We start from the raw sequence: 13,098 nt of genomic DNA, 5'->3' as shown, positions 1-13,098 counted from the left end.
GGGTGCCAGGCATGGGGGGTGGTCACTTCCTAGGGGCTTTGGGGCCGCTGGGGCCGGCTTCAGTCTGGATCTGCAGCAGGTGTTAGTGGGAGCTGGCAGCCAGTAGTCATGCCCCAGGTGAGGGATCTGCCGCTGACACAAAGAGAGGGCTGGCCTTTGGACAGAGACCCAGCAGGTGCCCAGCCTGGACTGTTGTTCTTCCAGGTCCTCTCAGGATGCTAGTGGGCCCTCTCCAACTTGAGGAGCATTTATTTTTATTTTTATTTTTTTTTTTTAGACGGAGTCTCACTCTGTCACCCAGGCTGGAGTACAGTGGCAAGATCTTGGCTCACTGCAAGCTCCGCTTTCTGGGTTCAAGCGATTCTCCTGCCTCAGCCTCCTGAGTAGCTGGGATTACAGGTGCACGCCACCACGCCTGGCTGATTTTTGTGTCTTTAGTAGAGACGGGGTTTCACCATGTTGGTCAGGCTGGTGTTGAACTCCTGACCTCATGATCTGCCCGCCTTGGCCTCCCGAAGTGCTGGGATTACAGGCGTGAGCCACTGCGCCCGGCCCTTGAGGAGCATTTCTAATTCCAAGCCCAGCAAGCCTCCTTAGAGTGGCTGCCTCTGGCCCCCGTGTAATTATCAGAGAATAATCCCGTATCGAGGCCCCACTATGTGCCAGGCACTTTGGTGGCACTTTGCTCACCATATCTCTAGCTTTCAGAGACTGCTCATGGAGGCGACTTGCCTAAGGTCACACTGCTAGCACGTGGCCAAGAATTCGGCAAAGCTAGGACTCTTATTGAGACTGACGATCATATTAGAGATGGACCAATTCCCACATCTCAACTCTAGAAGGAAAGCGAAGCTCAGAGAGGGCAAATCCCTTGTCTAGGTCACACAGCCAGTTAGCTTGAGAGCTGGGATTTGATCCAGGCTTGGGGGCTGCCTGGGCCATGTAAAAAACTAAACTGGTGAGCTACCATCACCCTCCTGCCCTCCCTACTCCCATCCTCTCTTATGACACTTGACATTATCCATCACTCCCTCCCCCTGGGAACGCCCTCCTCCTCCAGTTTCCATGGTAGCACATTCTCTCCATCCTCCTCCTGCTTCTCTGGCAGCTTCTCACTCTCCATGGTGGCTCCTGAACCAGGAAGCAAGGGGATCCCCAAGCTGGATCTCCATTCTCTTCTCTCTCTCCCTCACTAGCCCTGACAGCTCACCTACTCTTCCCTGTAGGTCTCTAGCTCTGACCCTGAACTCTGGCTCCACTCGTAAGCAGTAACTGCCACTTACCATGTACTTAGAGTTTTCTTATGTTCTGGGCCTTATCCCTACACATACATTAAATCCTCACAACCACCCAGGAAGGAAGTCTACTCTACAGATGAGGAAACTGAGATTCAGAGAGGGAAAGCCAAGATCTGATTCCAGCCTTAACCGCTACTTCTACTGCATCAAGACGAGGTATGAGAGCTGGGCACAGTGGCTCACACCTGTAAACCCAGTACTTTGGGAGGCCAAGGCAGGAGAATTGCTTGAGGACAGAAGTTCAAGACCAGTCTGGGCAACACAGAGACACTCTGGTCTCTATTAAAAAAAAAAAAAAAATTGGCTGGGCTCGGTGGCTCACGCCTGTAATCCCAGCACTTTGGGAAGCTGAGGCGGGCAGATCCCCTCAGGTCAGGAGTTCGAGACCAGCTTGGCCAAATGGTGAAACCCCGTCTCTACTAAAAATACAAATATTAGCTGGGCTGTGGTGGTGCACACCAGTAATCCCAGCTACTCAGGAGGCTGAGGCGGGAGGATCACTTGAACCCAGGAGGTGGAGGTTGCAATGAGCTGAGATGGTGCCACTGCACTCCAGCCTATGCGACAGAGGGAGACCCTGTCTCAGAAAAAACCCCAAACAAAATAAATGAATAAAAATAAAAATAAAATTGCTGAGCATAGTATCACACACCCGTCGTCCCAGATACGCAGGAGGCTGAGGTGAGAGGATCACTTGAGCCCAGCAGTTTGAGACTGCAGTGAGCTATGATTGCACCACTGCACTTGCACTCCAGACTGGGCAACAGAGCAAGACACTGGCTCAAAAAAAAAAAAAAAAGATGATGAAGAAGAAGAGATCTGAAACAGTAGGACATTTTGAAATCAGGGGCAAAAACGTCCCTCCCTCCTCCTGGAGGGAAAGAAATGGAAATTTTGGGGGAACCAGAGCTACTCTGCAGTTCTGAGAACCCTGTGACGATCTAGAATTACACTGTCAATTTAGAGCTTTCAAATGCACCATGCACAGCACATTCTGAAACGTGAAGATTTGGAGAGCTTCAGGAGGAACAAAAGTTCATGGAAAATTGCCCGTTTCCTTTAGATTTTTCCATGTGGTTTCAGGTCTTCAAAAACCTCATTCTGGGGTTCCAGCTTCTAAGGCCTTTCTACTTCACTGATGCCTGGAATTAACTGGAAACGTGGACCCTGGAATTCCAGAGACCCAAGTTCTGCCACTACGAACAGGCGCTGTGACTTAGGAGCAAGTAGCCTGACGTCTCTCAGCCTCAGCTCTCTTTGTCCTCAACGGGGATAACACTACTTCCTCACCAGGCTGTCCTGAGGATCAGGTGGGCTGATGCACACAAGACACCTGGCAGAGAGCCTGGCACACAGAAGAGCTTAGTTAAGCCCCATGCTCCAGCTGCACCCCATTTGTTGGGTTTGCCAAGCATTTAAACATCCCCATGCCTCCGCACACGCTATTTCCTCTTCTTGGTGGCCAACTCCTATTCATCCTTCAGGGCCCCCGACCCTTTTCCACCTCTTACAGAATTGCTACAAACATGTGTTTTAGTGAAAAGCTAGAAAAGGCACTTCCCCGTGACGCCCTCCCTGGGGCTCTCTGTCACTGCACTCATCACACTGAGGTGCAATCATCTGTTGATGCTTCATCTCCCAACACTGGTTCGGGCTTTCTGAGGGCAGGGCCAAGGCTGACTCATTTCTGAGTCCTGATGCCCAGAATGCATGCTTGGCAGGAAGTAGATTTCAATACAAGTTTGCACTACCTTAAACACACGTGGTCCGGACCCAGGCCCTGCTGACCCCAGGACAGATTTATATAACAGAAGGGGCAAAAAACAGCCAGATCTGTTACAGACGCAGGAGATGGCAGTGAGTGGGCTTCAAGCAGCCTTGAAACAGGCCTGTCCTGGGAGGGGACACAGTTCCTGCAGGGACAGTAAATAGCCTGGCTCCAACGTCACCTCCTTCAGGAGTCTTCCCCAGTTCCTAGATTGTCCCCTTTTTCTGCCATACCCCCAAAGCATTCATAAGAGGAGGCCCTGATGAGAAGTGTCTCCTGCCATGCTGACGACCTCCCACCCTCAGACACAGGGCTCTCTGTGGTCACAGGGTAGTGAGAGTGATCTAGGTGGCTTGGGACCCCAGGTCACAGTGGCTTGGCCGGCTGGATGTGAGTGCTGGACGCGGCCCCACATCTTTCCAGGACCCGGGGGAGCCATTTCCCAAAGGAGGCACATCCCGGGTCTGGGGCTGCTGGGAGCCTCACCCTGAGAAGGGGGCTGTGCTTTGCCCTCCGAGAGCATCCCTTCCCCCTAATGTGCCCAAAGCCCCTCTTGGTGCCTAAGTCCCCAGCCCCCTGCATGCTATTCAGTCCCTGCTAGAGTGACAGCCTCCCAGCTTTTGTTCCAAAGACATGGCTGTCAAAAGGAAAAGAAGTATATTGTTTCTTTTTCTTTTTTCTTTTGTTTGAGACAAAGACGTCAATTTCTTTCCATCTGTCCCAAAAAAGGAAGAAAATTAAATTTGTTTTTACAAGATGTCAGCACACTGCTTCAATAGGGAGTCAGGGGTGCATTACTGAGGCAGTGTCGGTGAGGGAGGGGAGAGCAGTGGGGGGAGAGGAGATGAGGCACGGGGGAGGTACAGAGAACAAGGACAGACACTGATATTCTGGGAAGCAAAGATCCAGGAGTGCCTGAATAAAATGCCGAACCGATGAAAAGAAAAACTTCTACACCCAACTCCAGGTGGATGCCACTCTCAGCAGCGTGAAGGGGGCAGCTGGGCTGGAGCAGGTGGGGGACCTGGGGAGCCTGGGGGGAAAGGCAGAGGGGGACACACATTGATGCTGGCATTGCAGTTACAAAAGCTTCTCCCCCCAGTTCCTCCAAGGTCAGGTCCCTATATGGGCAGTTCCAGTTCACTGGAGTCATTGACACCAGACACACAGGTGCAGCCAGATGTTGGGAGAATGGAAGAGGATTTCATCCAGGTTCTTATCAGGGCCCAGGACCCAGCACCAAGTGCCAACTGCCCCCCGCCCCCTGCCCCCAAGAGTCCCAGGCACCACTTACCATCCACGGGATCTAAGTAGGTGGTCCTCTGTCCTCCAGTATCTGGGCCAGAGAAACTAGGACCCTGGAGACCCACAGAAAGCATCCACCTTCCACTGGAAGTCCTAACCTTGAAGCAGGAGCCCACCTCTCTTCCTCCACCCACCCACCACCACCCCTTGGAACGGAGGTCCACTCCAGGCCTGGGTTTTCGAACTGATTTTGGAAGCCTTCTCCTTCCCAAGCCTCTGGGCCCCCATTAGTACTCAGTTCTGGGGACCCTACCCCAACCAAGGTCCTGTCTTATTACCCTATCCTGGAGTGGCTGCCACCCGCTCTGCTGTCCTGTCCCAAGCCCCACTGTGGCCACTTCGATTCTGAGGCATTCCTGCCCATTCCAAGGAAATACATGACTGTCAGAGATAAAAGGTATATTGTTTCTCTCTCTTCCTATCTCTTCTTCCCTCATTCACCCTCTCTCTCTTTTGTTAGAGACAGGGTCTTACTCTGTCCCCCAGGCTGGAGTGCAGTGATACCACCATAGCTCATTGCAGCTTCCAACTCCTGGGATCAAGCGATCCTCTCACCTTCCAAGGAGCTAGGCCTGCAGGTGCGCACCACCATGCCTGGCTAATTTTGTATTTTTTGTAGAGACAGGGTCTCCCATGTTGCCCAGACTAGTCTCGAACTCCTGGGCTCATGTCCATCCACCCGCCTCGGCCTCCCAAAGTGCTGGGATTACAGGCTTGAGCCACCACGCCTGGCCCCTCAGTCTTTTATATTCTATTTATAAAGGTGTCAAGCCGGACCTGGACCTCAGCGAGCCTTGCCCCTTGCTAGAACTCAGGGCTGGGACTGTATCCTGTATCCAAAGTTGAGGCCACAGGCCCTTTGCACAGGCCCTCTATCTGGTGACCAACTCTTTACCTGTAGCCACATCCAGCTGTCTTGTCTCTGGGTCTCCCCTCACAGGAGGCTCCTCCCTACCACACAGAGGCCCAGTCTTGCAGCTCAGTTTTCAAGCAACTGTCCCCACCACTGCCCTTCCTGGGTCCTAGGCCCGGACCCCCAACTCCGGCTCCAAGTTAGAAACCGAAGCTGTCTCAAGGTTGAAGCCCCGCCTTCCTGGAGATCCCCTGTTTAAGGACTCAGGTCTGGAGCCACAGGTCCCGCTCCTCCCCTGGAGTCACTGGCTTTCCCACCCCACCTAGAGTCGTGAACGGGGCACCCAGCCCAGAGGCACTGCGCCACGGATCTGTCCTCTGCCTCGCCCCAAACCAGAGGCCCGCCCCATGCCCATCTAGCGGTCCGGTCCCGTCTCCGAAACAGAGGCCCCATCTGGGGGTCCCAAGCCTCCGACCTTCTACTGCCCCATTCCCCGTCACGGCTCGCGCCTCCCACTGGGACGCATGTGGCCGCCGGGTCATAGGGAGGGGCGCGCTGGGGGCCGGATGGTCTGGTCAGGCGGCGGCGCCACCGCCGGGACCATCGGACGGGGTGCAGGCGGTGACCCGCTCCCGGGCCGTGGCTTCGCGGGCGCGACTGAAGCTGCCGGGGTCCGGGCGGCCGCAGGGCTTGCGGCAGAGCTGGCGGAAGCAGCGCTTGAAGTTCTCGTCGAGGAAGGCGTAGAGCACGGGGTTGAGGCTGCTATTGGCGTAGCCCAGCGCGATGCACAGGTGCAGCGCGGCCACCACCAGCGGGTCGCGCCGGTCGATGTCCACCAGCATCCAGACGATGACGAAGATGTGGATGGGCGCCCAACACACCACGAAGGCGCCCACCACCACCAGCACCATGCGCGTGATGCGCCGCAGGCTGCGGTCCTTCTCCTTGGAGCCCGACAGCAGGCGCACACTGCGCAGGCGCAGCAGCATGAGGCCGTAGCACACGGTGATGATGAGGATGGGCACCACGAAGGCGAAGAGGAACACGCAGATCTTGGTCACCGTGTCCCAGTACCAGCTGGGGCTGGGGAACTGGAGCATGCACACCACTGCCCCGTCTGGGCCGCGGAAACAAGCAAAGACAGACGGGGTGAGGGGCCTGTGTGCCTAAGGGGCCCCCACCTGCTTGCCCACCCTTCCAAGGCTCGGGCAAGTCCCACCACCTCCTCCCAGACTTTGTTCAAGGGGATTCTTCTGTCTGGAGTGTCCTCCTCGGCTTCTGTACTTGGTGAACTCTTAGTCATCCTTAAAGACCTAGCAGGACTGGCCCTCATCGGAGAGATCCCCTATGTTCTCTCCTGGTCCCTTTATCGGCCTTTGTGACCATGGGTGGCGGTAATGAAATCGTTTAGCTCAGCCCACTGAACGCCAGTCATTGCAGTAACTCAAAACACGTTGACCCATTTCCAAACTAGCTCCACTGGGGACAGGACTGCTAAGACAGACAACATGAGTTAGGAGCAGGACTCAGGCCCTACTACATAGTGTAAGGAAATTACTAAACCTCTTGGAGTTTCGGTGGAGTGGGGCTAATGACAGTACCCACATCTCCAGGATTGTCGTGAGGATTAAATAGGCTAAGGCGGCCAGGTGCGGTGGTTCATGCCTGTAATCCCAGCACTTTGGGAGGCCGAGGCGGGCAGATCATGAGGTCAGGAAATCGAGACCATCCTGGCTAACACAGTGAAACCCCATCTCTACTAAAAAAAAAAAAAAATACAAAAAAATTAGCCAGGCGTGGTGGCAGGCGCCTGTAGTCCCAGCTACTCGGGAGGCTGAGGCAGAAGCATGGCGTGAACCCAGGAGGTGGAGCTTGCAGTGAGCCGAGATCGTGCCACTGGACTCCAGCCTGGGCGACAGAGCGAGACTCTGTCTCAAAAAAAAAAAAAAAAAAAAAAAGGCTAAGGTACCTAAAGCATTTAGCACAGTGGGTTCAAGCTCTTGGTGTACCCACAGGGAAGAGGGGCATATATGTGGGGGAGTCCAGGACTCAAGGATAGGGTCAGCCTCCCCAGAGGGAAGCAGGTCTCAGCTTAATCACAAGAACCTCCTGGCCAGGCATGGGGCTCATGCCTGTAATCCTGGCACTTTGGGAGGCTGAGGCAGGTGGACTGCTTGAGTCCAGGAGCTGGAGACCAGCCTGGGCAACATGGCGAAACCCCATCTCTACAAAAAAAGACAAACATTAGCTGGGTATGGTGGTGCATATCTGCAGTCCCAGCTACTTGGGGGGCTAAGGTGGGAGGATCGCTTGAGCCCTGGAGGTTGAGGCTGCAGTAAGCTGGGATAGTGCCGCTGCACTCCAGCCTGGGTGACAGAGCGAGACCCTGTCTCATAACAACAAAAACAAAACAAAACTTCCTTCCTTCTGGGAGGAAAGCAGACTTCAGCTTAACTCAAGGACTTCCTTCTTGAGATAGGAAGGGTGCCTAGGATGAAATGAGCTCCCCATTCCTGGAGTGTGGGCTTGGGCTGGATGAACACCTTAGGGGGTGTTGTGGGATTCCGATACAGCCTTGAGGCTGGTCCAGGGGACTCCCGGGATCTCTTGGAATGCTAGGATTTAAGAAGCCACACAACGGACTTGAGGCTAAGAAGTGAGAAGGGGCTGGGGATCCACAGACAGAGTGGGTCCACAGGACATCAGGCTGGCAGGACCCCTAGAAATAACTGAATCCAAGACCTTCATTGTATAGGAACCAGAACAGCACTTGTTTAAGGTCACACAGCAAGTGGCCCACAGGTTCAATAAGTGCTGATGGCACACACTGGGAAAGTGTGTGTGTGAGGGATTGTGGAGTGAGGAGGCCCATCTGGTCCAGCCCCAGCAGGGATGCAGTTAATGGCCCGTAAGCTGAAGGCTGACAGTGAGGAATGGGGCTCTGCTGCTGAGTCAAGACCAATGGCTCACAGGCTGTAAAAGGGCACCACGGGCTCTGCCCTTGCGAGGGTCAAAGGCAACCAAGAAGCTTGCTTTCTCCCACCCACAGTATCAACCCTCTGCAAACTTCCACCCAAGGGTCTAGAAGGAGTAACAGACCTGGGTGCAGGAACCCTAGGTTGCAGGCCAAATTCCACAAAATGCCTGGCTGTGTGACCCTAAGTAAACCACCTGACCTCTCTGATTCTGTTGCCCTACAGTCAAATGGAGGTAGGACTCCCTCCCTTGTCTATCACAGGCTTAATCATTTAATAGCTGCTACTCATTGGGCCTTGGCGATGAGCCAGGACTTGTCCTAAGTATTCTACACATATTATCTCTTTTAACCTTCTCAACGTCTCATGATATAGTGTGACTCAGAGAGGTTAATTAGTTACTGTGTCTGTAGTGCCCTTCTAAACAGTATTTCTCACTTCCTTGCGTTAAGGTGGGGCCATGTGACCAGCTGTCACTAGGAAGAAATGGGCCATAAATTTTTTTTTTTTTTTTTTAGACAAATCTCATTCTGTCGCCCAGGCTGGAGTGCAGTGGCATGATCTCAGCTCACTGCAACTTCTGCCTCCCAGGTTCAAGTGATTCTCCTGCCTTAGTCTCCCAAGTAGCTGGGACCACAGGCACCCGCCACCACGCCTGGTTGATTTTTGTATTTTTAGTAAAGATAGGGTTTCAAACAGGTTGGTCTGGAACTCCTGACCTCAATGATTCACCCACCTTGGCCTCCCAAAATGCTGGGATTACAGGCGTGAGCCACTGCACCCAGCCAACATTTAAAGTGGCTGTGCTTTCTCCCCACTCCCTCTCCATATTCATCTGCCGGCCAGATGCCAGCAGTAGAAGATTCAGAAACCATCGACAGGAGGCTGAGTGCCTGAATGACTGTGCTCCTCCTTCTCACACTGGATTGTGATGGGAGTGAGAGAGAAACCTCTACTGTGTTAAGCCCCTGAGCTTTGGAGAATGTTATTGCAGCTCCCCTAATGCAGGCAGTTACTATAATAATTACTATTTTAGCTCCTATTTGTCATTCCCTGCAGGCCATTCTCTAGGCTTTGCTTTGGTCATCCAGGCCAATGGTTTTCAAATTAGGATGAAAGGGAGTTTAAAATGGGACCACAGATCTTGCAGCCTCCACTGCTCACTGGTCAGTGACACCCTCACCTCATTGGATATCCATCCATCTCTCTACAGATCAGTCATCCACACATCCCTGGCCAGCCACCTACATGTACATAATCAGCCATCCATAATCCCCTTCATAAATTCATACATTCCCTTTGGCCAGCAACCCGTATGACCACTGATCAGTCATTCATCTTCACAGTAGTCAACCATCCGCATGCCCCACTGGCCAGCTATTCCCATTCCCATTGGTTGACCTTCTACACTCCCACTGGCCAGCCACCACACCATCACTGATCTTGATCAGAATGCAACTTCTGCTGGTGAGCCACCTACACTCACCCTGGTAAGTGCCCTGCAAGCCCACAAAGACCCATGTACTGCCTCCTGTGGTCAGTGGTCTGTGCCACGGTGCACTCACTCACTCACCCCGGGGACGGGTCACAGCCATGACCATGATGGGCACGCCAACGCCTGAGGCCAGGACCCAGATACAGATGTTGATCAGCTTGGCCTTGGCAGGCGTGCGGAAGTCCAGGGCCTTGACAGGGTGGCAGACGGCGATGTAGCGGTCAACACTCATCATGGTGAGCGTGAAGATGCTGGTGAACATATTGTAGTAGTCGATGGAGAGCACAGCCTTGCACAGCAGCTCGCCGAAGGGCCACGTCTCCATCAGGTACTTGGCACTCTGGAAAGGCAGCGTGCTGGTGGCCAGCGCATCGGCCAAGGCCAGGTTGAAGATGTAGATGTTGGTGGCCGTCTTCAACTTAGTGTACCTTAGAAGGAAATGCATGTGTAATTAATCCCATTTCACAGATTTCAGTTTCACATGAAACTCAGGGAAGGGAAGTAGCTTTCCTAAGGCCATGCAAAAGGTCAGGGGAGGGTGGGCACGGTGGCTCACGCCTGTAATCCCAGCACTTTTGGAGGCCAAGGCAGGTGGATCACCTGAGGTCAAGAGTTCAAGACCATCTTGGCTAACATGATGAAACCCCATCTCTACTAAAAACACAAACATTAGCTGGGTGTGTGGTGGGTGCCTGTAATTCCAGCTACTCGGGAGGCTGAGGCAGGAGAATTGCTTGAACCTGGGAGGTGGAGGTTGCAGTGAGCCGAGATCGTGCCATTGCACTTCAGCCTGAGCGATAAAAGCGAAACTCTATCAAAAAAAAAAAAGGGGGGTCAGGGGCAAAGGTGGGACTAGAACCCTGCACTATCTGATTTGGCATCGCTCCTTTCCCCTACAACAGAAGCAAAAGAATTTCTCTCATTGTGAATAACTTTGGCAGAAGGTGTTTTAAGAAAAATCCTAGGCCGCGCGTGGTGGCTCACACCTGTAATCCTGGTACTTTGGGAGGCTGAGGCAGGCGGATCATGAGGTCAAGAGATTGAGACCATCCTGACCAACCAACATGGTGAAACCCCGTCTCTACAAAAAATACAAAAATTAGCTGGGCGTAGTGGTGCACGCCTGTTGTCCCAGCTACTCAAGAGGCTGAGGCAAGAGAACCACTTGATCTCGGGAGGCAGAGGTTGCAGTGAACCGAGATCGTGCCATTGCACTCAAAAAAAAAAAAAAAAAAAAAGAAAAATCCTAAGCCAGGTGCAGTGACTCACGCCTGTAATCCCAGCACTTTGGGAGGCCAAGGCAGGTGGATCGCTTGAGCCTAGGAGTTCAAAACCACCCTGGGCAACACAGTGAAACCCCATCTCTACAAATAATAATAATAATAATAATAATACAAAAATTAGCCAGGCATGGTGGTGCGTGCCTATAGTCCCATCACTCGGGAGACTGAGGTGGGATGGTCGCTTGAGCCCAGGAGGCAGAGGTTGCAGCGAGCCAAGATCGTACCACTGTACTCCAGAGTGGTTGACAGAGCAGACACTGTCTCAAAAATAAATAAGTAAATAAAAGAAAAGAAAAAGAAAAATACTTATCTTCTACACGGTACTAAGCAATATGTTTAAAAATAAAACTGGGCTCCAGCAGAAAGCAAATCAGGGTTCTAATCCTGCCTCTACTACTTATTAGCTGAGTGACTCTGAGTTAGAAACTTGAACTCTCTAAGGCTCTGCATCCATAACTGTAAAAAGAGGGGTGATGTTTGTAGCAACCTCTTAGGATGGCTGTGAAAATTTAATAAGCTAACACAGCACTTAGCCCCAAGCCTGATGCATGGAGAGCACTCTGGACACAATCGCTGTTCTTTTCCTTCACAGGTGAAGAATGGAGCTGGGGGCTAGACCAGAGTGACTTGATTCTCTAGCTCCTGGCACTGACCTGGCCTTTGGGGAGTATGATTGGTCAACTCTGAGGAAGGGACACTGTCTAGTAGATTGGCTGGGGCCTGAGGCCCCCTGGGTGTCCTCGGTGGTAGACCAGAGCCCCCAGTCCTTCCTGTGGCTCCATCCAGGCCTCCTCATTCCCATGCAACTGGACTCACCTCTCTGCAGAAGCCACAGTGCCTCCCTCTTCCCATCCACAGTGGTGTGGGGAAGCAGAGCAGGTGACAGGGTCACACATCCAACCCAGTGCATGAGCCCAGGGGTCCAGGCCAGATGTCTGCAGCCAAACTCTGCGCTGAGCACTCCCAGCATCCCTCCATGTTCTCTGCCCTGCACAGCTATCTACACTACGGTTGGCCCCTTATTTGACCAACGTTTACAGCCATGGCCCCTTCTGCACCAGGGCCTGGGCGGGGCACCAGGTAGCCTGGGGGAGACTGCATACACTGAGCCAGACCTTCCCAAATGCAGTGTCACCGCCACAGCAACACACAGGCACCCCGAGACAGGGCTATATGACACTGCTCTCATGCCTCTGGAGTGATCTGAGATACCCAGAGGAGGGTTACATGAGTGACTCCTGGAATTCCAGGGCAGGAAGAGAGACACATTGAGGGGAAGTGATTTTATTAAAGTGTGGCCCAAGGGCTCGCTTCAGAATTACTGGAAGTGCCCGGAAGAAATGCAGGGTCCTGAACTGCAGCTTGGATCTGAGCAATCTTCATTTCTGGAACTGGGGCCTAGGAATCTTCATCTTTAAGAAGCACCTCCTCACCCCAAGCGATTCTTTTCTTTTTTTTTCCTTTTCTTTTTTGAGACAGAGTCTTGCTCTGTCGCCCAGGCTGGAGTGCAGGGGCACAATCTCTGCTCACTGCAAGCTCCGCCTCCCAGGTTCACACCATTCTCCCGCCTCAGCCTCCCCAGCAGCTGGGACTATAGGCGCCCGGCACCACGCCCGGCTAATTTTTTATATTTTTAGTAGAGACGGGGTTTCACCGTGTTAGCCAGGATGGTCTCGATCTCCTGACCTCATGATCTGCCCGCCTCGGCCTCCCAAAGTGCTGGGATTACAGGCATGAGCCACCGCCCCTGGCCCCCAGGTGATTCTTATGAACTCAAAAGTTTGAGAATTACTATGTAGCCTAAAGCCTCCATTTGGGAGAGACAGCGAGATTCAAGCCCAGAGAGGCAGCGTGACTCACCCAAGGTCATGCAGCAACAGTGGCGGAGCCAAGGCGAGAACTGAGACCTCCTGACTCCCGCGCTCCCTCCTTCCACCACCCCAAGGGTGGTCCCATACTGTGTGCCTCCATTCCTTTAGAATCTCTCTGATCCCATGCCCAGCCCTGGACACCCAGGATGAGGCACTCAGTGTTTTTGAATGATGGAATAAACTCGCATCAGCTAAGGCTGTTCCTGCATGAAGTGACTGGTATTTTTGGTTGAAAAGAAATTGACTCACT

The 13,098-nt window shown here is 53.0% G+C and overlaps 1 protein-coding gene across 1 annotated transcript in view; it reads right to left on the bottom strand.

Annotated features, from left to right (window-relative positions):
- OPRD1 (opioid receptor delta 1) overlaps positions 1-13,098 on the bottom strand; it is a 58,156-nt gene that overhangs the window by 1,652 nt on the left and 43,406 nt on the right. Inside the window, exons 2-3 of the mRNA XM_058444378.1 lie at positions 9,773-10,122; positions 4,361-6,341 (exon numbers count right to left, since the gene is read on the bottom strand). Of these exons, the coding sequence (XP_058300361.1) occupies positions 5,800-6,341; positions 9,773-10,122 (892 nt within the window). The 3' untranslated portion in view covers positions 4,361-5,799. The remainder of the gene's footprint in view (positions 1-4,360; positions 6,342-9,772; positions 10,123-13,098) is intronic.

This window comes from Hylobates moloch, unplaced genomic scaffold (genome assembly GCF_009828535.3).
Source record: "Hylobates moloch isolate HMO894 unplaced genomic scaffold, HMol_V3 SCAFFOLD_9, whole genome shotgun sequence".
In the NCBI taxonomy this organism is placed as follows: Eukaryota; Metazoa; Chordata; class Mammalia; order Primates; family Hylobatidae; genus Hylobates; species Hylobates moloch.
Note: the sequence above shows the minus strand (reverse complement) of the source record. Positions and strands in the feature narration are given on the sequence as shown.